The sequence below is a fragment of the Calidris pugnax genome, unplaced genomic scaffold, assembly GCF_001431845.1.
Source record: "Calidris pugnax isolate Ruff unplaced genomic scaffold, ASM143184v1 scaffold18, whole genome shotgun sequence".
NCBI classification, from domain to species: domain Eukaryota; kingdom Metazoa; phylum Chordata; class Aves; order Charadriiformes; family Scolopacidae; genus Calidris; species Calidris pugnax.
In genome coordinates, this window is record NW_015090812.1 from 17,451,973 (window position 1) to 17,475,639 (window position 23,667).

The window sequence follows — 23,667 nt, forward strand, 5'->3', positions numbered from 1 at the left end:
AAAAAAGGAGCAAAAAACCTAGTTTCCTAAATCTGAGCCCTACAGAACCATGCTATCGTAGCTATTCCATTGTCAAAACCAATGGAAAATCTTCACTTTTTCGTCAAAAAATCCTGAAGAGCAATTTGGCCTGCTGAAACAAAGCCATGCTTTTGTGGAATGGCATACACTAGGTTTTGCCTCTTGATAGATGCATGTAACCCAGCACTAGGCCATGCACAGCACAAAACATGTTTACCCTGAGGATGCACTTGCTTCACTTAAGCAGGCTCTCTGCAGAGGCCATTGCTGGGTTTGGGTATCAGCCCTGAACTGTGTGTGGCTGCTGCAGGCTTCAGAGGACTGTTGCACAGATGGAGCTTCTGCCTCTGCAGTATTCACAGTGGGGAGGAAATAAAGAGCGGGCTTGCCAGGGCAACATTTTGTCAGACTAACAGGTAATGACTTTTTTTTTTTTAAAGTAAAATGTGTACCAAGATAGTATTACAGTAGCACAGATTGCAGCATTTGAACGAGCACACTGTGAACAGGGAAGAGGCACCACTTCATAAAATCTGGAGCACATGTGCTACACTTTGGTGGATTCTGCAGAGCTAACTGAAGGATGCAGAGTTTGTTGTGTTCAGTTTTGCTACAGGCACTGGTCATATGCTATAGCATGAGGCTTAGTTTTAGTTAGATAAAAACTTTTAAAAAGATCACACTTTTGTTGGATCCTGTGTAATGACAGGGGTAGTCCCAGGACTGATGTTGTTTGGGATCAAAGTGTTATAGTTGGGCTGTTCTGTTGACAACAGGTTCTCAACTGTAATCAATGTGAAGGTTTAGGTTAGGTTATTATAATTGCCTGGAAAAGTAGAATTGTAGAACCATAGTTTGCGTTGGAAGGAACCTTTAAAAGTCATCTATTCCAACCCCCCTGCAATGAGCAGGGACATCTTCAACTAGATCAGATTGCTCAGAGCCCCATCCAATCTGACCTTGAATTTTTCCAGAGATTGGGTATCTACCATCTCTCTGGGCAACTTGTTCCACTATTGCACCACCCTTGTTGTAAAAAAATTGTTCCTTTTATCTAGTAAATAAGGCCAAAAAACCACGCAGATTATTTCTTTGATTTTGTGTGATATGCAAAACTCAGAAGAAAACTGCTGCTTTTAAGGGGCCAATGTTTTGTGTTCATTTTAGGTCTGGACACTGGTTGCCTGGATGTAAAAGGCCAGGATTGGGATTAGGGGTAGAATTTTGGCAAAGGTGGCTCCTGGAGTCTGGTTTATGGCAGGATAAGGAAAAGAACAATTTTATTCAGTTATGTTTCAGTTATTCCTCTTGCACGTATACTTTATGACTAGGGTTAGAATTGATGCGTAGAGCACCCAGCGATCTAAGTATTCATCAGAATTAAGATAAACTGCTTTTACTCACACATCATCCACAAAACATGGATATGGCATTTGCTGCAGATAAATTCCTAATAGCACTTCAGTGTTGGTCTGGGTCTTTATAATCCCATGCTCAATCATGTCTTGGAGATATGCAAAACCTCCCCAGATATAACGTAAATCATCCACAGGATCAGCTCTTGGACCAGGATCCCAGTACCTCAAAAGAAAATTCACATGGAAATAATTTGGGTAAGCAGTGGCTTTAGGGGAGGGGCAGAAGGTAAATAAATAAATGAATGAAAAACGTAGCTACTGAAATTGTAGAGACACTGCCTGGCGTTGTCTTTTCTATATTTTGGTTTGTCAGACCACATTGCTGAGAAAGTACATGACCTGGAAACCTCTTTTGTTTCCTTTAATTTTTTTCTACACTGACACAATAGCAATTTTGGTTGAAAATGTACATAAATTAATCATAGAATCATCTAGGTTGGAAAGGACCTTCAAGATCATCTAGTCCAACTATCAACCCAACTCTGACAAAAAAAGCCATCACTAAACCATGTCCCCCAGCACCATGTCAATCCGTCTTGAACACCTCCAGGGATGGTGCCTCAACCACTTCCCTGGGCAGCCCATTCCAATGCTGGATAATCCTTTCAGTGTAAAAATTTTTCCTAATATCCAATCTGAACCTCCCCTGGCACAACTTGAGGCCTTTTCCTCTAGTCCTGTCGCCTGTGACCTGGGAGAAGAGACTGACCCCCACCTCTCTCCAACCTCCTTTCAGGTAGTTGTAGAGAGCGATAAGGTCTCCCCTCAGCCTCCTTTTCTCCAGACTGAACAACCCCAGTTCCCTCAGCCTCTCCTCATAAGACTTGTGCTCCAGGCCCCTCACCAGCTTTGTTGCCCTTCTCTGGACCCACTCCAGCACCTCAATGTCTTTTTTGTGGTAAGGGGCCCAAAACTGGACATAGTACTCAAGGTGAGGCCTCAGCAGTGCCCAGTACAGGGGGAAGATCACCTCCCGAGTCCTACTCACCACACTGTTCCTGATACAGGCCAAGATACTGTTGGCCTTCTTGGCCACCTGGGCACACTGCTGGCTCATGTTCAGCCGACGGTCGACCAACACCCCCAGGTCCTTTTCTGCCCGGCAGCTCTCCAGACACTCTGCCCCCAGCCTGTAGTGCTGCAGGGGGTTGTTGTGACCCAAGTGCGGGACCTGGCACTTGGCCTTATTGAACCTCATCCCGTTGGCCTTGACCCATCGATCCAGCCTGTCCAGATCCCTCTGCAAAGCCTTTCTACCCTCCAGCAGGTCAACACTCGCACCCAAGTCTGTGAAAACTTACTGAGGGTGCTCTCAATCCCCTCGAGTAGCAGAATAACTGTTCTAGAACAGAAATAATTGTATTTGGCGTACAGTATCCTTGGAGGTTAAACTGGAACAGCTGGATTGCAAACACCAGACACCATTATATTCTTTTATGTGGACAATCCTGAGAAATTATTTATTTAAGTAAGTGCATTTGAGGGGGACTTGAGGAGGAACAGAAGAGAAGTTCTGCTGTCCAGGTAGAGGACAACTGGGTCACAATCCATGTAGAACTTCCTTGTCTGCCCCTCCCAGTGATGGAGCCAACTAAAAACTTAGGAAGGTTACTAAATAGATACTGAGTAGAGATATTCACTTTGCCATGTATCCATGCACCTACCCACTGCTTGGGCTAACGGTCACAAGAGTGATACCACTTGTGTCAGTACCTGGTAATTGGAGACAGATTCTACGTTACATTCCATTGAATACTAACTATAGGTGAATACAGTTGGATTTCATGCATGTATCCAATGCAGGTTCTAATGTCACTTATGTCTCTCATATTCATGTTACAGCAGGCAAGAACTGAGAAGGAACCATCACTTGCTTACCTGTCTTTGATTTTGTTTGTTTTCTCCACTGCATCTATGTCCATCCGGATCTTGTATTTCACAAGTGGTGGAAGACTACTGGCTGTAGGCTCTATATCTGGAAAAACCACACCAGCCCAGAATTTGTTTTCGTCCAGCAGATGAAGGGCTTGACGAGTCAGTTGAGTTTCATCAAGATGACCTTCAAATTTATCCAAGGTCAAGCACTACAAATAATCACAAAGAGAAAAATTGCATGGGAATAAACTAGTAAGAGGTATACATTAAAGCAAAACATCAGTGGTTAAAAACAGAAAAGGGAGGTAGGTTCACCTGAAGTAGTTTCAGCTTTAAAGGCTTATGCTGAAACTATTAAAAGTTGACTCTCTCCTTCCTGAAAGCTTCCCCATTCTTAGTCTAATTCTTATGACAAATTCAAAACACACAACATTACCAATACATGCTCAAAAACATCATTCCCTAAAAAGAACTGTAAACCTCAGATTTAGCATTGCTGTAGTCAATGTCAGTGGATGAAAGAATTTTGAAAGCAGTTTATTCCTGATATTTAAAGACTGCCTCCTCCAAGCTCAAGCAATGTCCATCCCGACAAGTAAGAAACAATCTAGGGTGGCCACTAAAGCAAGAGCTGCTGTTTCAATTAAAGTATGACAAGGCAAATTTAGATGTACCTGTACAAAACATATAGCCATATGAGGTTCAGCCAAAGCCTATGGTACCACATTTACTAGTAAGATAGAATGAAATATTTTAAGAAATATATATTTAAGCCACTGTAATCATCCAGCCATGGAAATGTGAACTCTGTCACTTGGACTCTCCCTGGAAATTTCCCTCAAAAAGGCAGATATCTGAATTGGAAAGGCTAAAGCTACAGCACAGATGAGGTACCAGTATCAGGAATTGTCTCCACAGTCTGCATCCAGGAGATACAAATAACTCAGCTATAAAATAAATCTTGCCACAAAAGCTTTTTAGCAGTCCAGCTGAATCAAAACACTACCCTTTTTCAAGTTTGGGGACATTTTTTTCAGCCTAGAAAGTGCCTGCGTGAACACCAGGGAGCTAAAGAATGACCAACCCATAAGAAAAGCACATTAACCATGGACGTCAGCTGAAAAGCGCTTTGTCAAGTGAAGTAGTGGCAGACTTAGAGTATAAATTTGAACCTTAAAGTCTCTTAGGTATTTAGGCATTTATTCCTATTTAATACCAGTCAACTAGTCAATTGATCTTACTGATAATATTGTGTCCCTACTGAATTCTGATGTGATTAACCTGCTGGCTTAAGTTAACATGCTTCGGCTATCTCAATAATAAAATGTGGTTTACCCTTCACAGGAAACTGTCTTCCTTCTTAGTCTCTGTTACTATTGTGAAACGTATTATTACCATTCCATATAAAAGACACCAAGTCATCAATATCTAAGCCCTTCATGTCCCCCCATGTAATTCCTATTTAACAGGCACTCTAAGACAAAAAGATTGTGAACACTACAAACTCCATTAGTTATCTGTAAAATTACAGATTTATGTTTGTACATTTAGTTTCCACCCTTCAGAATTGGCAAGACTTTACCAGAGAGTGAAAGTATTTAACCCCCTGATAGACTGAGAACATACTTACTGAATTAGCTTGCTTCATAAAATTCCATGAGGCTAAATTGTTTGCTCTTATCTTCTTGATTATCTCTTGCAGTAAACAAAAATTACTCCACATCAAAATGCTCATACATGGAACTTGTTATTTAATGGGCAGACATCTTAAAAAGACTCCTTTATTTAACCTTTCCCTGTGATAAATCGTGCTTTCTCTCCTTTAAAACTTGAAGTTTAATGCGGTCTATATGAAAAAATATTTTTAACTGGCAGCAAAATGAAACAGTGCTTAAATTGCCACCTTTATTATTTTGTAGCTTGACTCTTCCTGGTGTTTTGCAAATGTTCATTCTCCTAGTTTGCTTTACAAAATTAAACTACATAGAATTTCGTATGAGAAAGCAAAATAAGACAGGAAAACTTTCTGGCTTGTATGCCTGAAGAGAAATCGAATTGACTGATGGCTCAGCTTGTATTAACTTTTTGGGATATGTTTATCCCACAAAGTTAACTGAGTTCTGGAACTCAGTTTAGCGCTTGCCAAAGTATCAGTGTTTCCACAGCAAAGTCTTGTTGTTTAAATTGTGTCTTTGCAGTGTCTGGAGGACAATTTGCTGTTTCTTGGCTATGAGGAATTATTTTCAAGGTACTTGTTGCAGCTGCAGAACAACTCATGTAGTTTTCCAGGGGATTCTGTGGGTATAGCACTAGAAAAGTACTGACAGACAAGTGATCTTGTCTAGATTTTCACTGCAGAATAGACAGTGTCTGGGACTGGGCTGAGGAGCAGTATAGGCTCTTATCCAGGGGTCAAGGAAGCAAGTGTTCAAAACAGAAACACAAGTGCTTGTAGATCTTCTGAGTGAGTAGAATGACCAAAGCTTGAATGACCAAATCAAAGCTTGTGTAAGAACACAGGTTAAGACAACAGTGCTGCAATAATTCACACCATTTGGAAGTGAAGAGATTTTACTAGCCAAAAGCTAGAATTTCTTTCTCTTAACATTAATTACACTCAAAACAAAGACTCTATGCTTTACCTAGGCTTTTTTTTCAGTGAATCACAACACAGATTGTGCCTTCATAAACCTCACTATGTCAAAATTCATTCATCAACCACTTGGGAAACTTATTTCAGATCTTCTCCCTGTAATTATTTAACAATTTCAAATGGTCCGATGAAGATGGGAAAACCAAAACTAGAATACAAAGAACAGCTTTGGAAGATAAAACCAGAAAATAATAAGCATAAAGAGGTGACTAGGTAACATTCTCAAACAGTTTAGCTGTTCTGTGGCCTAAGGTAAACAAAGAAACAACAGGAAACTCTTGGGGTGGTGAGGATGAGCAGCTACTTCATAATTTGTGGGATTCTCAGCTGCACCACAGCTTGCAGCAGAGATCTGGAATCTCCAAAGATAGTTGCTGGCAGAACACCTCTCCTTGTTGCATACTATGGTAGGGTGTCCCTGGAAGGGAGCTATTTGTTCTCATTGTGCTCGGCACAGTGTGAAAACATTCTCAAATGCTAACAACTCAATGTAAACAGCAGTCTTAAAAGAATAAGCTCATTACAAAGATCTATTACCAGGTACAGTAACTGCCCCGATACTGTGGATGTTCCAGTACTGGCCTGCTGCAAACAATATATTTCACTCAGCTTGAGTAAGAAATAATTCTGCTAACATGATGCAAAAAGATCATCAGAAGAATCGGCAGATCATTGTGCAAAAGCTTTATTGTTCCCTCCTGTAATAGCTATAAGAAGGCAGTAAAGGTCTCAGTGCCTGCCTTCTTGCAGGGGACAAATGGCCTTTTAGATTGAACTGAATTGGAATTAGGAGAGCTAGGCTTGGCTCTGTTGCCTACAACTAGCATCAATTTTCTCTGTGAGCTTGAGGCTCAGCTTATTTAACTATTAAATAATAACTAAATATTTACTTTTCTTTCAGAGATGCCTGTAAGATTTAATTCATCTCTATAAACACCCTGACCCTCATATGGTAGATGCTAAGTGTACAATTCCCAAGTATTAATATTACTGCCAACAGTAATAGTTTCTTTAAACTCTTGGAGTTAACCTGCAACATTGTAGGGGCCACCAGTTTTGCCTGGGCTCATAAGTTTCCAAAGAAGAGCTTGCATTTCATTTATCTAACTTAGAAAGATCCACCTGATCCGAGGTTCAGGTCCAAACACATCTTTATCTGCAGTCAGAAATATAGCGAATTAAAAAAAAAAAACAACAAAGAACTCCTGGTGTCACTTACTCAGCTCTGGGAAAGAACTGATGCAGCAGTTTGCTTAGCCCTCTAAAAAAAAAAAATATCTTTTTTTGCACTGGACTTAGTCTGAGTCTGATGAACTTATCAGTAAGTTAGAATGCCTATGCCAGCATAACCTCTTACTAAAAGTATTGTCCAAAATATTTTTTACAATGGCTTGATATTTTCATCTACATTTTTGTCATTATTTTATTTATGTAATGAAACTTCACCTTAATTCCTGCACTGTGGCTTCTTAAAAAGCCTTAGAGAGCCCCACTAAAAACACAGGAGCCTAAATAAGGGGGTAACAGATTCCAGGAAAGAGACACAGACACCTTGTCAGAAGTGACTACAGAACAACTGGAAACTCCCCCATTGGTTTCAATGGAATTTGATCAGGTGCTTAAAAAACAGAAAGGCATCTTACCAAAGAATTATTAGCTTCTCTGGTCCTGGCCTTGCTGAAGTTAATGGCCTGGCCATTATTAGTACTTACAAAAAAACCATTTCCTTGAGGAAACCTTGCATTCACTTTGTGCCTCTCAGCATTAAAGTGCGTTCAGACATTCAACTAACATTTTGAATATAGCATTTGGGGATCATCAAATTGAAGGGGTTTTTTTTCATAACAATAAGTATCCATGTTCTTGCACTGTCGTATTATTTTAAAAACATGCTTTCAATATAGAGATTAAATTTGAAACAAATGAAGATGTATTATGATTTTCACCTTCTTATCTATTGCCACAGACCCCAACTACTGCCTGCCCTGCTTTAAGATATTCTCTACAAGCACTCCCAGCAGTGGGAGGGTTGACCTTACCTCCAGATACTGACTGAGCAAACGTAGAGCTTGGTCTGCAACACTGAAGATGTTCCGCCAGTCAAAGTCTGCCATTCCTTTCTCCCTGCTCCCTGGAGACCCATTGTGGAGAAAGTTGATTATGTGTTCAGCCGTTAAGCCTTCAGCACCCAGCTGGCTGTTCAAGAAGTCCCTCACTGTCGGGTGCTTCAGAGAGTCCTGTGGAAACACATCAGGACAGCTTCACTACAAGGATCCTCTTTGCGTGCCCTGTTTATTGAGAAATGTTTTCATTTCTGTAGCTCTTTCTGAGCTATGAAGTAGAACAAAAGGGTATGCTAAGCAATTAATTTTATAAATGACCAATTGCATTACTGAACTGGAGCTGAGACTTGAAGAACAGATAAAAAGAAATTTATCCTTGACTATTTATTGCATTTTTTCCTTATAAGCAAGAAGACAAGTGTAATAAATGTCTAATCTAACAGAGAAGAGTGTGGGCAAAAAAATATGTTTTTTCTAGTACGAACTGTTTTATAAACTTTAACTACAGATATTACTTGCACCTGATCAAAGTCAGATCTAAGGGACGTAGAAATAAACAGTTTTGTAAGGGAGTAAATTGCTGGACCAACAAAACCACAGAGTCCTACTGCTGCCTTTGCCTATGCAGAACCCAAGAAAATCAAGTTGTCTGTTCTTGAAGGACATTTTGGAGAGACAGGGTAGCAGTGATTGCTGCCTTTGTTAAGAAGTCATCAGCCAGATTCTAGACAGTATCCAGAGCTGAGGTTTTGTCATAGAAACACTGTAATGCATCTAAGAGTTGCCTTCAAACCAAGCCAAAAAAGCAGTCCAACAGCCTTAAAGGCCACAGATTCCTTGCTGCAAAGGCTGTGCTTCCAGCCAGACCTTCCAAATTTATTTTTACTAAGGGAGAAGATAATTAAGGATGGTGAAAGGCTGCTCTTAACTGAGGATCCCTGCTAAGTTATAACATACACGGATCATATTCATTTGCAGGCTGTTTTGAAAGAAGTACCACAGCTGAGGTCCTACTTCTTCCCAAGCTTTGGTCAACATTCTGAGGCGTTCAAGTTCCTCAAAAGTGGAGTTTGCCTGGGGAATAAAGCAGTGGAAAAGAGGGTTAGGAAACTAAGGAGACAAAACCCCAGAATTTATGATCTAGCCGTTCAACGACAATGAAACCTGTAACTTAAAAATGTTGCAGTTTTTAACATTTAATACTTAATAAACATGTTTAAATAGCAGAAGTGTTAATAATCCTCAGAAAAAGAATTTGTAAAATCCAACTAGAATCAAAGTCACTTAAGATAAATTTCTGTTGTGTATGTAATGGAAAAAAAAAGTGCACATTAACCCCGGTTAATTTTAATTCCTTTAAATACTCAGGTTTTAGGTAGTAAATACTCAGGTTTTAGGTAGAATGATTTCTTCCTCTCTTTTTCCCCTTGACTATTTCTCTCCATTAAGAACTAAAAAGAAAGATAATGATGTGGGTAGATAAATACATGGGAGGCAGTTGGAGAAGACAGATACTCTCATAGTTAAGATATTAAGGTTTGAAATGTTGGGCTGCTGGAAATCTGATGTTTTCCTGTGTGAACTATGAGCAGCAGTTCTTCTGTGCCTGACATAGATGCTGAGAGTAAGTGAATTGCTGGTTATGAGGTGGCCAAAACCTAGGTCATATGTGACCTTGATTTAACTGCTCAGGTTCATTCCACCCAACAATGGAGTCCAGGCTCCACCCTATTTTCATGAGGTGAAAATTATTTATCTTTTCAACATATGTAATACTAAACCACGATGTTGCTATGAGTTTTTAATCTCTCAGTGTTAGGTCTCAATGAGTCTATTCAAGGCTCATAGCTGCTCCATTTAAATATTTACTGGCACAGAGCTGCTGATCTTCCTACATCTGTAAAATATATATAAACATTAATATTTTTACTAGTGTAAATGTGGAATCATGCCAACAAAAGGCTACTTGGACTGGAAAAAGCATGTAGTGTGGACCAAGATAGGATGAATAAGTGAAGATCTGTCTCCTTTTTTTTAAACAAGGAGTAACTCCCTCCTATGATGACCATCAGAACAAATGAAGTTCCAAGAAGAAAACGTGATTAGGTTGAGGTAGCTGGGTCACTGCTTTTCAGGAGATGTTTCTTAGAATGCAGTTTTTTAGAAATACACATTTTTGTATTTCAGAACTTCTTACATTTTTTAGGACTTGCCGTACAGAAGGTGAATCAGGCGCAAAGAGAATTTTCCCCATCAGCAGGGGCTTCACAGCACTCCAGGCTATTTTGGTTAAAGGGTTTGATTCCAAATTCTGGATCAATGCATTACAAAAGGGTGCTAAAGACAGAAAGAAAGAGAGTCTTTATGAAACCCTAATTAAATCCTATCATACATAATGTCCTGCAGGGCTTTTTAATAGCAATATGGACAAGTTTTAAGCATTTGAATCTGAATAGGTTAAGCACATTCTGCAATATAGAAATACAATATCTGAATAAATGGGAAAGACTACTAAGTAGATACTGGACTTGTAAAGTAGACACCTTGGATGTCGGAAGAGCAAACATTCAAAAATCTAACCATTTGAAAGTTGCTGTTATTTATAAGTTATTTCAAATGTAAGGAAACTAGACAGCTCAGCTCCCACTGAAGAATTTTGAGCTGTAATTGCTTTTCTCCTAATGACTTAGCTCCTTTGTAGCCACCTATTAGTGGTTAATTCTTACACAGTATAAACTATTACACCGGAAATCCAGCAGGCTTGGATGTTGAACTCCAGAACAGTCCATAAATGGATCCTACAATAATTTAGAGCTAAACATTTTAATGTAAACATTTCTGTCTTACACCTGCACTATGAAGCAATTGAGTACTGGGCCTTTTGCGTGTCTTTTGAAGGTTTAAACAAACAGAGAAGAGTCAAGTATCAACTGGAACAGTGAAAGGAGACTCTCTACAGGCAAAGTGCTCACCTGTACTTCGCAAGCATACAACCATATCTATCAGAGTGGAAGGAACAAAGAAATGTATTAGCAGCTATAATATGGCTCTTAGTACAGAAAAAAATTCTGGGCGTCTCAATGCAGAGAAAAACTAAATAGCAAACAGAAGAGGACATAATACAAAGATAAAATAACGAATAGTATAAAAGATAAAATTTGTTCCTCTCTGCATTGTCTACTATTACAATAGGAAGAAGATAAGTGAGGAAATCAAAGCAAACAAACCTGGTAAATTTAAATACTTCCTATGTAAGACTTAATTATTCTGTAGAGCATTGCTGCTACAAAATATCTGTACTTCTATGCAGGAAGAGAATGGCCTCCATGTATCAAATTGAGTGTTATTGAAATGGAGTGATTTTAAAATTCCTGTGCTCCAAGCCATCAATCAGTTCATAGAATCATGGTTAGGGTTGGAAGGGACCTTAAAGATCATTGAGTTCCAACCCCCCACCATGGGCAGGGACACCTCCCACTAGACCAGGTTGCTCAAAGCCCCATCCAACCTGGCCTTGGACACTTCCAGGGATGGGGCATCCACAACTTCCCCGGGCAGCCTGTTCCAGTGTCTCACCACCCTCACGGTAAAGAATTTCTTCCTAATATCTCATCTAAATCTACCTTCTTTCAGTTTAAAACCTTCACCCCCCGTTCCATTGCTACACTCCCTGACAAAGAGTCCCTCCCCAGCTCTCCTGTAGGCTCCCTTCAGATACTTGGAAGGGTGCTGTAAGGTCTCCCTGGAGCCTTCTCTTCTCCAGGTTGCACGACCCCAGCTCTCTCAGCTTGTCTTCATAGGAGAGGAGCTCCAGTCCCCTGATCATTTTCATGGCCCTAAAGCCCTAAGGGCCCCAACTCTTTAAAGTTGAGACACTTTAAAAAAAAAAATCTTGGAGAAAAGTAATTCCAGAATACATCACTGTATTTTCCTGAACCGTCTTCAGAAGCATCTAATTCTTCCTGATATCAGCAGCATATATTAGAAGATAAGACAGAGGAACAGTCTTAATTACGATGATGAAAATGGTTTTTATATCTTCATATTAAAAGCAAATGTATTTCTGTCAGTTCTCAATTCCTAGATTTCTCTGATTCCAGCTATGAAGTATGAAGTAAAACCATTTCACCTGTCTCCAGTTTCCTGAATAAACTGCTTAAAACATTATTTTATAAAAGCAACAGTGGTATTCTAACGTAAGTGCACTGTTTACAGTCTCTGTAATGGTTTGGTGGAAAAACTTACTGGTTGTATTATCATAAATGTAAGTGGATTTCTTCTTTGTTGAGTCAATCCCCAGGAAAGCTTTGTAGTTATTATCTTCATACCAGTTGAAGGAAAGCACTCTGGATCCACCTCCTTCTGGGTAGCCACAGAAAAGATCAGACAGGGAGCTCACCAAGTGGCCTAAAGATTCTGGCCTTCCATCTTGTACAAACGGCTGCAGAACCTTCAAAAGGTCCTGAATGCTTGGCTTCCTGGCTAGCTGCATAAGACAAGACTTTGTTAATTGCAACCCTCAAAGGAGGTGTCTGCTGAGGTCTAAGTTGTGCCCAGACTGGTAATTCAGGATATGCTCAGAACCTCATCCTTCTATCTCCTCTGTCCTGGGCACAGGCACCATTTTCAGTTCTTGTTCTCTCATTTCAGTTTTTGTTCTCTTGTGTCTTTTCTGAAGAAGAGAACATGCTTCATAATTGCCAATACTTAATTGCCAATACTTATGTCTACATTTATTTTGTAATCAGAGAACAAGTAATTTCTAAGGAACCAGCTTCTCCCAAACAAGTCTATTTTCTTTCTGATAAAGCAGGTAACTGGAACATAAATAGAACAAAGGAAAAGGAGGACTATGTGCTACCCAGAAAAGTGATGCCATCTATTATTAGACTACTTACCTTTTGCACTGCCTGGGAGACATTAGACAGCACCCTGCCCCAGGCCTTCAGGTCAGCACCTGGTGAGTTTCTGTCCAATACAGCAGGAAGCTGTAAATACATCAGAAATATAGATGAGTTTTCTATAGTTTCTATATGACAAGAGCTATTACAGTGAGGGCAGAGAATCCAAATGGCACCTCTTTACCTCAAATACTTTGAGTTATTTGGAACAGTGAGTCTTGAAAGCCCGTCTTGCGGGGCCACAAATCCAGTACCCACGTGCAGACTCACACAGCAGCCCATGTAAGTGTTCTTACTAACACAAGGCTCAAACAGGCACGGGCCACTGAAAATACAGCTTGGGATTTGTCCTGCTTACCTAAGCCCACCATCCCAAAAGGTGCAAAAATGGAGGAGGAACGCAAAAACTGGGATTTCTAAGAAGCTGATTCTCACGGAGACTATTCTTCTCATGGGATGTACAGACTCTTGGTAACTTCTGAATTTAGCAAAAGTTGTGACAGAGAGGCCCCATTTGCCATGGAGGTAAATGACTGGTAGTACTTTACATGTGAGAGATTTCCTGATTTTGGAGACAGTCTAGTCCTCGCTGTCTATTGTATCTGACAGAAACCATTACTTCTCCAGTCTCCTGCAGACTGGCCAAATGGCATTTCCAGCAGAAGTTAACACTATAGTTATCACTGGCTTCTTAAGAAACAGGTGACACCATGGCATGATGTCACATACCACTTTGCTTGCATCACTGCATCTTTCGTAGTCAGCTGTCTAAAGAACCACATGTATGCTTGGAGTCAGCACTCTTGAGGCTTTTTTAGGCATCTATTTCTTCTGGTACTACAATAAAATATAAAGCTGGATTTTTAGATACCTAGGCTGCAGTATTTATGAAATAAGCCTCTAAAAAGACTTCTCCAAAACAGTGAAGCTCTATACCCTGCTGATTGCCTGCCATTCCTTTCGAGTCAGTGGGTGGTTAAGAAAGCAGAAAGCAGCTGCATTCTGTAGGTACCTTGCAGAGAATCACAAAGTCAAGACTTTTTTATGGAAAGCTTAGGTTAGCATGTTCTGATCTGTCACTCGCAGCTCAGGAAGGAAGTATACACACACAATGCTTCAAAATTTACTTTGCTTTTATTCCCTAAGGGGAATCAGTCTCTGCAAAGATTATATAGGATCCTTGGAGCATTTGCCTTAACCTGGCCTTTTTGGAACTGTGAACAGCAGGTATTATAAACAAATCTGAAGCAAGCAAGAGAAAAGCCTAGGATAAATATGGAACTAAGAACCTCCTTCTTGTATCTAGAGGAAAAGAAAAGAGAAATAGGGGCAAAATTATATGTGTTTGCTCCTAAAATATTATTTCTTGCAGGAGGCATTCAGTATGAATCAAATCTTAATAGAAATATCCTAAAATGACTGAATTTGTACTCAGCAGCAAATTCATGTTGTCTAGAAGCATGCATAAGACAGGATCAGCAGACATTATACTAACTACACTCTCACCTGACCTAAATATCAGAGCATACCTTTATGAATGTTTACTGACCCTAAGCATGAAAGTGGGTGAAAGCTTTCCCCAAAATATTTATCCAACTATTTTCATGTTCACTGGAAATGAATACGGTGCCATGTGAAAAAGAAAGAGCATAAACATTGAAGAGTTTCTTTCCAACAACAGAAGGCCCAGTTCTGGAATCCATAGTCAGCTGCCCGTACTAAAATAAGCCCTACTCAAACAAGGAGCTCTGTGAAACCAAATTCTGGTATGTGATTGGTTATGCTACACAACTGTAGCCTGAAGATCATGAAGTACAGAGTGACTGACAGTGTAAGAGTGCAGAAAATAATCTGTGTCTTGAATACACAGGTATTTCTAATGTAGAAGTTTAAAAACCTGATGTAAAAATTCAAAAATTCCAATGAAGATTAATTCTGCAAATATAACTGAGTGTAGATTTACACTCAGTTTGATTACATATCAAGTGTATGTGGTGATACCAATAAAAGCAGCTGTTTCAGCAACATGTGTCTATGCTTAATGAAGAATTGCTTATCTCCACCCAAAATTGCAATAAGGTACTAAAGAATTTTATTTCAATTTATTTATAAGGTTTAAAGAATTTCAAACGAAGCTTAAACAGGCAGGTTCAAGAACAGCAGCATTCCAGAAAGAGGCTGAACCAGCCAGCCAGTAAAGGATGGATCTTATTTTTCTGTCTCTGCTTTGCTGTCAAAATGTGAGTTGCTTTAATTTCTGGCAAAAACCCCTAGCGGGTATACATGAGCACATGAAGGATTTGAGTGTATGTTTATGCACATACATAAATATGTTGACCACAAATTTGACAAGAAACATTAATTTCAAAGTGGTGGAGAAGCACACTGTAAATATAACTGTGGCAAGGAGTGCTTATGCACAGCCTACCTTTAACAGGAGTAACTGAAATGGATTTTGATTTAAAAGGGGGACTTCTGCCTTGGAAAAAAACCAGAAGTATATTAAAATTATTATTTAGCAATTGTAATGATGGGAGTGTGAGAAAGCTTCTACCAACTTGAGGTCTTGTTCTGTTAGGCGTCATGAAAAAATAATCCCTCTTCTCCGTAGGTGGGTGCACACTGAAACCCACTGGGAATCAGGCTGTGGATACCCTTCCAACACACAGACTTCCAATACTCAGGGGGAGTCTTAGCAGACAGATCTTACAGTAACAGATCAGACCGTAAATCTGCCTCCGAACACTCAGTCTTTCACATACCCAGATTTTGGTTTCACATTTACGTTCCTTTTTCTCATGTGAGTCTATATTTGTTTAAACACAGACAACTGTTTCGTCTAATCTCAATCTTTCCATTTTATTTGATATGGTAGCCAAATCACTACACTTTAGTAGCTTAATTTTAAAGCTAGGCAGTGCAGTGTACACATTCACGTGAAGTCCTTAAATGCTGAAAACCTATCTTAAAAGTACTGTAGCATTAAATCTCTGCTACTTTCACCAAGCATCAGATATATGAAAATATCAGAGTATATTTTTAGAAATGGAAAACAGCAGCTTTCAAAAGCTGACCACAGGTTCTTATTGGGATTGGCAAAATTACAGGGACACAATGAATGACTGTCAATGCTACAATAATCAAACAGTAATTTGGCTGGTTTGTCAATTAAAGCTTCTGGCATCCTCTGTTCCCAGTTCTGAGCAAATCAAAGCTGAAAAAAATCCATGTTAAATTAATCACGACACTATGCTGTAGCAGAAAAGTCTGATCAATACTTTCTATGCAATTGCAGCAGCAACTCATATACCCTGCCTGCTGTATACAGCAAACTGCCAAAGTGATGGTCTCATGACACTAAGCTACAAGGCGAAAACCAGCAAATTAAATTCATTGTTGAAAAATGCAGTCATGACCATGGGGAAAACAAACACGAACGACTAACTACTCTATGAAAGACCTACACACAATGATGGGCTCTAAATTTGCTATCATGAGGAAGACACCTGGAGTCTTTATGAAAATTTCTCTGAAAGCACCTGCTCAGTGTGTAGAATACAAATAGAGTATTAGAAAAATATTAGGAAAAGAACAGAGTGCAAAAGCAAAAACCCCCAAACCAGTATACCATTTTATATATGTAATGAAATATATGTTAATATGATTGTTTTAAATATGCAATCAAATATAAATCATAATAATTAAATATGTATATATGTAATGGCATAATATCTCCATAGAGGAAACAGGTCGCAGTTGTTAATTTATGGCAAGAAGGTCACAGTAGAAACAGGAACAGCACAAAGAAGAACAATGAAAATGAACAGGTAAGGAAAAGCTTTCTATAGAAAGAGTGAGGAAAGTCAGTACAACTTGTTTGGTAGGTTTTATTGTTTTGTGGGTTTTGTTTGTTTGTTTTTTCTAAAAATAGGGTTCATATGGCTATCCCAACTCAAACTGCATTCTGGCTTTGACTTCAGCATAAGATTCTGTCATACTGGATAGAGCAAAGACAGGATGGGTTGTATGGGGTATTTTCAGAACCCTAAGCAAGGTCACTGTAGGTCTGCTTTGCCACACACTGTTTTGCTGCACAGACTGGAAAGACCAGATAGCAGTTCCACATACCTCTGATTTTAAAATTGTAATTGAATCTTTTAGTTCTGTTGTACTGTGAATTTAATCCATTTCATCCCAAAGCATTCTCAGAACTGTCTAGTGTTCTGCTGATGGAAGATTAATGATCACCCATAACCTTACATTTGCAGGGGTAAATAAACAAGGACCACTTGGAACACTGGTGATGTGTTAAAAAGAAAATTCTTGAAGAGCAATGAAATATCAGCAAAAAAATGACAACACAAAGCAGGATGATTGTGTGTTAATACTTACCAGCTGAAATAGCTTAAAGAAATCAACATTTGCATACAAGGCATCTTCTACTCTCTGTAGGCTTTCCTGGGACAAGGCACACATGGCCTTGTGCACAGAAGGGAGACCTCTTCGGCTGCTGAAGATAATAAAGCGGTCCAGGAGCATCTGACTGCAAGCAATGTCCTTCAGAGTCAAGTTAGGGACACCGTAGGCAAACTGCAACCAAAAACAATGTTTTGTTTATGGTTAGTAACCTTCATACTGCTCAGGAACAATTAAAGATTTATCAAATGTGGAAAACTTGATATCAGCCCCTGCTTAGATTTTCATGAACGGCAGAAGCATGTGGTCAGCTGAAGCATCGACTCTTGATCCACCTTCACTTGATGTTATGCCAGATCACTTTGCCTTTAGTAACATTTTTCCTTTTCTCATTAGTGATTCTTCCTTACATTGCAAAAGTTCTTGTAAGCCTTCTTCCCTTTCTCTCTGTCATCTATGCACACCTGATGCCAATGTCACCCATCCTTGTGGTTAAGGACAGATAGCTATGGCTTGCTTGAAGATACTTCTCCAGGACTGTGCCACATCACTCTACCTTTCATGTTTAGGCTAGTTACATTTTTGTTGTTAGTTGGTCTAAGAGAAAAAGGCCAGTTCCACTGGTACCCAAGCTCAGTATTTTATTTCAGTTACAACTCTTGCAGTCATTATTCATTGTCACTGTGCACAGGCATACAGCCAGGCTTTACAAAGCCATTTTACATTAAACCACACCTATCTACTGATTACCACTTCTAATATAAACATGGAACAGAAAAAAAAATAAATTATCATCTTTAGTGTTCAACCCCTGGGAACAGATAAGTTTCTAGTTAAACCAATGTAAATGCAGAATAACTCCATAGAAAACAGTAGATTTACCCAGGATTTACATTGTTGTAATGGAATACTCTTGGTAGTCTACAATTCAGTTCTACTTGCTTTATAATGGACAGAATATATAGCAATATAATAAAAAGTATTGCTGTAAATTGCTCATAAGTGAATGTTCCCATCCTCTAACCATCTCCTTTTACAATACAAATTGTAAGGAAAAAAACTCACAATACTGTGATGACTGTAAACGCCTACTGTGTTTTAGACAAACACAGACTTTCAGACAAACAAGAACTATGCACTGGTACAGCATCATCAGGCTAAATGAATTTAATAAACTGCATAGAAAAAGAAATCATCAAAATCTGCACAGAATATAACTTTCTTTAAAAAAATAATCTGCTGAGCATTCCAGTCTTTAAGACATTTGGAATAAAACAAACACCACACCTATACCAAGTCAGAAATAGATGTACATTTATTTCCTATCTAAGCAAATTAACCACACCACCTAAGAGATTCTGAACATTACCACAATTTTATATCTGCAAATTTGTAGTTAGCATCTGAGATGTGTTTGGTGGTGTCTGTAAACAGAAATGTTTAAAAGCCCAAAGGAAAGAGAGAAAACATAATTTAGTTGCTTTGGAAAGTGGATTCAAGCGTGAGGATTTATTCATTAGGTGCTTCAGATGTCAGAAGCTATGAACAAAACTGCAAGTGGCCGTAGATAGCCAGCATTCAGAATAGGAAAGGCAGAGGAAGAGAGACTTAGTACAACATTCTACTTTGTCTACCATGACTGCCCTGAGTTTCAGCTTCCGAGCTGCAGTTGATAAAAAAAAGCATCTGAATTTCACACAGATTGTGTATTGGAATAATGATGGGAAAAAGGGATGCGATTTCCTAGTAAAAGTATCTGAGAGGTACTGTCACTATCATCACTACAGCTGTACCCATGTAAAGGCATTTTTAACACAAGTTGGACAGTGTGGAGAGAGGCAGAATGCAAAAGAGGAAATACAATTGCCAAGTACAGTTTGATTTATGAATAACCTCTAAAGCCAAACACCCTTGCCCTCCCTCAGACTGGGACATTTGAATTGGATTTAACTGACCTGATGTCAGTGAAATAATTTGCTTATTTGCTCAGTCACTTATGTCCTGGGGATGTGTGTGAAAAGAACAGCTTTTTTTAACCACATACGCCTGATCTGGCATGGTATTCATCATAGAATACCAGGTTGAAAGGGACCTCAGGGATCACCTGGTCCAACCTTTCTTTGCAAATGCACAGTCTAGACAAGACGGCCCCGTGTCCTGCCATCATCCAGTGTGAACTGCAATGAAACTGAGCTGCACAGGGAGGCAGCCTGGGAACCTTGTTTTGACTTGTGAAACAAGGAAACTGTGACATTAACATCACTGAAAAGATTACACAGAAAAAAAAAAAGGGAGGTTATTTACAAACTGTAACTGCATTTCAAGAATGTTCATGAACAGATGGGATTAGAAAAACATCAGACCTCCGCCCTTCCAATTTTTCCGGTAGGGTGGGCTGTTGCCAGTCTTTACTGAACTTCTCATTGTGGTTTAACATCAGTCTCTTATCCTTATCTTAGACTGACTCAAAAAAGCAGGACCTCAGAGGAAAACTTCAATCCTTTTTTTTTTTTTTTTTTTAAATCAATGTGTCACTGTTTGGTCAAAGTTGGCAAGGTGAAGCCCAAATTATTTTTTCAGCTAGTTGGCTGTTTGATCAGGTTTAGCTTTCAGCTCTGTGTGTCATTTCCTGCACTCCCAGGCAGCTCAGACCTAGATCTGCAGCCAGCTGTTGGCAACAGCCAGGCTCTTGTAAACAAGTTGCTTTCAGGCTGGTCAGCCCTGTGCCATCAGAGCCCAGAGCGGGGGGAGAGGGCGTACAGTGACATGCAAGCAAACAGATGGTAGAGCAGCATAAAGAACTAGAGATGAACTGTCATGGTCAAGGATTAAGATGACCACAGATCTGGGTTCTAGTCTGCAACTTCTACCTCAACCAACCATAAGTCCAGTCTGAGTAACTTGCTTATCAATGTCTATGGGAATTAAGCGATTATCTTCCATAGAAGAGCAAGCGTTCAATTCCTATTGAAACCATTCTCTTGTGGTGTTTTGAAAATTATGAGATTATTATTTTTTTCTGCATCAGTTGCCCTTGGAGGAAGTATTCACAGCACTTTCTTTCTTCAGAGCTGTAAAACAGCTCTTGTGAGATGATCTTTTATCACTATGATTACTGCTAACAAGAAAACTTTATAGAGAATAGCAAAAGTGGTATTTAACACCAGGTCTGCTCCAGCTTCTTCTCTCAGTGATGTTCAGACTTCTTTAATTTCCAGCATAAGGACAACTATCTCTCTTTCTACATCAGCACAAAGCCACCATGTTCCAGCAGGTTTCAATCATACTTTCAGTGGCAGTGTTGAAAACTTCAGTCCTGTATACACTGGCAGGCAGAGATTTTAACAGTATATGAATGAATGCTACTAGGGAGCTAACAGAGACTAACACAACAGCACACTGTTCTCCTGAAGCAGCATATCTCTGACAAAGTGAGGTTAGGGATGAAAAGAGAACGAGAAGCCCAGCAGGATATCTGTATATATTCTTCTTGTCACGAGCAGCAAGGAAGCAACTTTTCACTGTCTCAGCTGATACAGAGGTGTGAAAATAAGTAGGATGTATCAATTGACACTGGCTTTGGTATGGTCTTGTTGGTATTGCTTCATGACAAAGTGAGGAGAGGGGAGGGCTTCCCTTGGTACTAATCAAGATTACAGCAGATAAGTAAACTGGCTACTTGTCACACCAGCTGGAACCTGTGGTGCACAAAAGGAACTGCATGGAAGTTCATTAATGTGCTCCCTCTTTCTGGCCACACACAGTTCCAGCACTTGTGTTTTATGTGGCAGTGAAAAAGAGGAATTGTGTCTTTCAGCCTCAATTATTCACTTGCTTCCACCCACACACTAATGCACTGTAGAAATTGTTCCAGAGTTCTGATTCAGCAACATTCATTCATTAATACAGCATTCCTCGCAGAGCTCCCAGCCACCAGTACGTGCAGAGGCAGCCTGGACTTGGTCAAACATAGACCCCTCCTTAGATGCTTCAGGAGGTATTTGACCTGCAGTTTTCACTCTGAATTTTCTAAGCAGATCTATTATTCAAACAGAATCTAAGAAAGTAGATCTGCTTCTCCACCCCTACTTATTCATGTGAGATAATGCCATAAAGCCACCATATCATTCTGCTGACATTGGGGCAAAGAATTTAAACGTTAAATTAAGAACCTCAAATAGTTCTCTGCCACTATTCATCAGGACTGCAGTCTTAAAAGGATGCATAGCTGCCTTATGCTTTTGAGCCAAGATTTTTGTCATGGGGATGGATGCATTGCTTGGCAGTATCATTTCCTGATGCTCATTACTTGTGACCAACAAGTGCATTCAACCAAATATCTGTATTTAATGCATATTCAAAATTTTTTTTAAAGACAAACCAAACACCTCTTCCTCTAGGCTCACAGAAACCAAAGGTAGATGTTGTACAAACAACCTATTCTGGGCACAAGGCCCTCACTGAGGCTACTTTGCATATACAACTCAAGAGATTGCATTCCACACAGGTAAGACCTTGGTAACTGTTATACTCTACCCACCTGTTCAGGGCGCACTTGAGCATTAATAAGCTGGAAAACAACAATATCTGGGAGGCCAACATCTTCCAGCAAGAAAGAAGTGAGGGTCTCCCCATCTTTCAAAATGTCTAGAATTCGTATTCCTCTTCCTGGATGAAGAAAGGAGTGCAGAGATCAGTAAGACACTAAACAAAGGAAGTTAAAGAACAACTCATACCCTGGCTTAAACCTGCAAAAAGTATGTGCTTTGGCTCATATACTTAGTAGTGATTAATGGGGTGCAAAACTCTTATTGCAATTCAAAATCATTTTAATCCTTTGTTGGGAAATGATCATCAGAAATTGCTGAATGTTCTGACTGTGTATCTGATCTCTCAAAGGATTTTCAGACTAGAATGTCAGCAATGGAAGTACTGAAAGCATCCCTGACTGCATTTGAAAGTCTCTGCCTTTTTTCTGAAGTAATGCTTTATTTTTAATGTTCAGATTCAGCGTGCTACTGTTGTTAGTGTTCTTTCTTCAGGGCCTTGCATAAATAACTTTAGCCAACCCTTTACATTTCCACTAATTTACCACTTGTTGTCATGTGATTAGTTAATTGTACCAGTTAATTAATTATAGTATATAGCATATTATAGTTAATTAGTTAATTAGATTAGTTAATCTTATTCTATAGTATTGCAAAAATGACCCCTTGAAAAATCTGTCACAAGAAAAAAAAAATTATTTTCCTTAGAGAAGCATAAATTGTTTGTAGTTTAGTAGTCTACTAAACTGGATTACCAACTATTAAAACGTAGCAAATCTTCAGGCAAACCAATGAGACTACCCACTGCTAAATTAAACACATGTAAGAGGCCACCAAATTTCCCTAATCCCATCTATAACATTATTCAAAATACTGCTGCTATTAAAGTCGAACAGTGGCAATCTTTTTTAAATTGCCTCTGTTACAAATCAGTATTGGTGGGAATTCTGCTTCAGAATGGTCCAAAAAGTGAATGTTGCTCCTGTCCATTGAATACTACAACTTTTATTAAATTATAGCATCAACAGATTTCGGTAAAGAATGCTTGAAAAGCAATAGCTATTCCAGTCTTGAGAACAGGCAATTGAAACTGACAGGAGTAGCATCTATCACGCTGACATGGGGAACGTAGTTTTAGACATCTCCACATAAATGTGCACAGATTTGCTGCTGAGTGTCTCCATTCTGTGAGTTAAGTAGAGTCTTATCAGAGTTTGACAACTAACTTCCACAATTCCATCTGCAATAAGCATATTCTATCCTAGGGCTGTAGGGCCTGAACAGAACTTCTTTAGTTGCTCCTCCATATATTTATTCAGCAGTAAATACTTAAAACAAGAGTAGAGGCCTATCCTTCATATTCTCAACAATGCCTTTCCTGGCACCCAGGGGCTGTGGAGGGAAAAGCACATTACAGGAACACATCACATCCAATGTGTCAGTGCAAAATGGGAACAGGACAAGGGAGGAGGGCTCAAGAGATAGATCTGGTTTGAGGAATCAGGAGAAGGAGCAATCTTGATTTTGATATTTGTTAATTTGTCATTGCTCAGCTTTGCAGCTATAATGATATTATAAGACTGTTACTTAGGCAATAGTAGTAAGCTACACATTCTGTGGTAACTTTTTCTGTATGGAAAAATGCGGCAATTCACATTTTATTAGTTTAGCTCCAGAACTGATTTTGTTACTTTGTTTTACAGGAGATTGTAATCCTTCTTTTTTTTTAAATAAAACACATTACTCATTACCCTCCCCCCCCCCTGTACTCCA

At 39.3% G+C, this 23,667-nt stretch overlaps 1 protein-coding gene across 1 annotated transcript in view; it reads right to left on the reverse strand.

The window, feature by feature from the left end:
• The window catches only part of ABCA4 (ATP binding cassette subfamily A member 4), a 74,376-nt gene that overhangs the window by 42,972 nt on the left and 7,737 nt on the right, over nt 1-23,667 (reverse strand). Inside the window, exons 5-13 of the mRNA XM_014938962.1 lie at nt 21,888-22,015; nt 17,324-17,521; nt 12,929-13,018; nt 12,276-12,516; nt 10,228-10,367; nt 8,988-9,104; nt 8,007-8,204; nt 3,318-3,523; nt 1,426-1,602 (exon numbers count right to left, since the gene is read on the reverse strand). Coding sequence (XP_014794448.1) covers nt 1,426-1,602; nt 3,318-3,523; nt 8,007-8,204; nt 8,988-9,104; nt 10,228-10,367; nt 12,276-12,516; nt 12,929-13,018; nt 17,324-17,521; nt 21,888-22,015 — 1,495 coding nt within the window. The remainder of the gene's footprint in view (nt 1-1,425; nt 1,603-3,317; nt 3,524-8,006; nt 8,205-8,987; nt 9,105-10,227; nt 10,368-12,275; nt 12,517-12,928; nt 13,019-17,323; nt 17,522-21,887; nt 22,016-23,667) is intronic.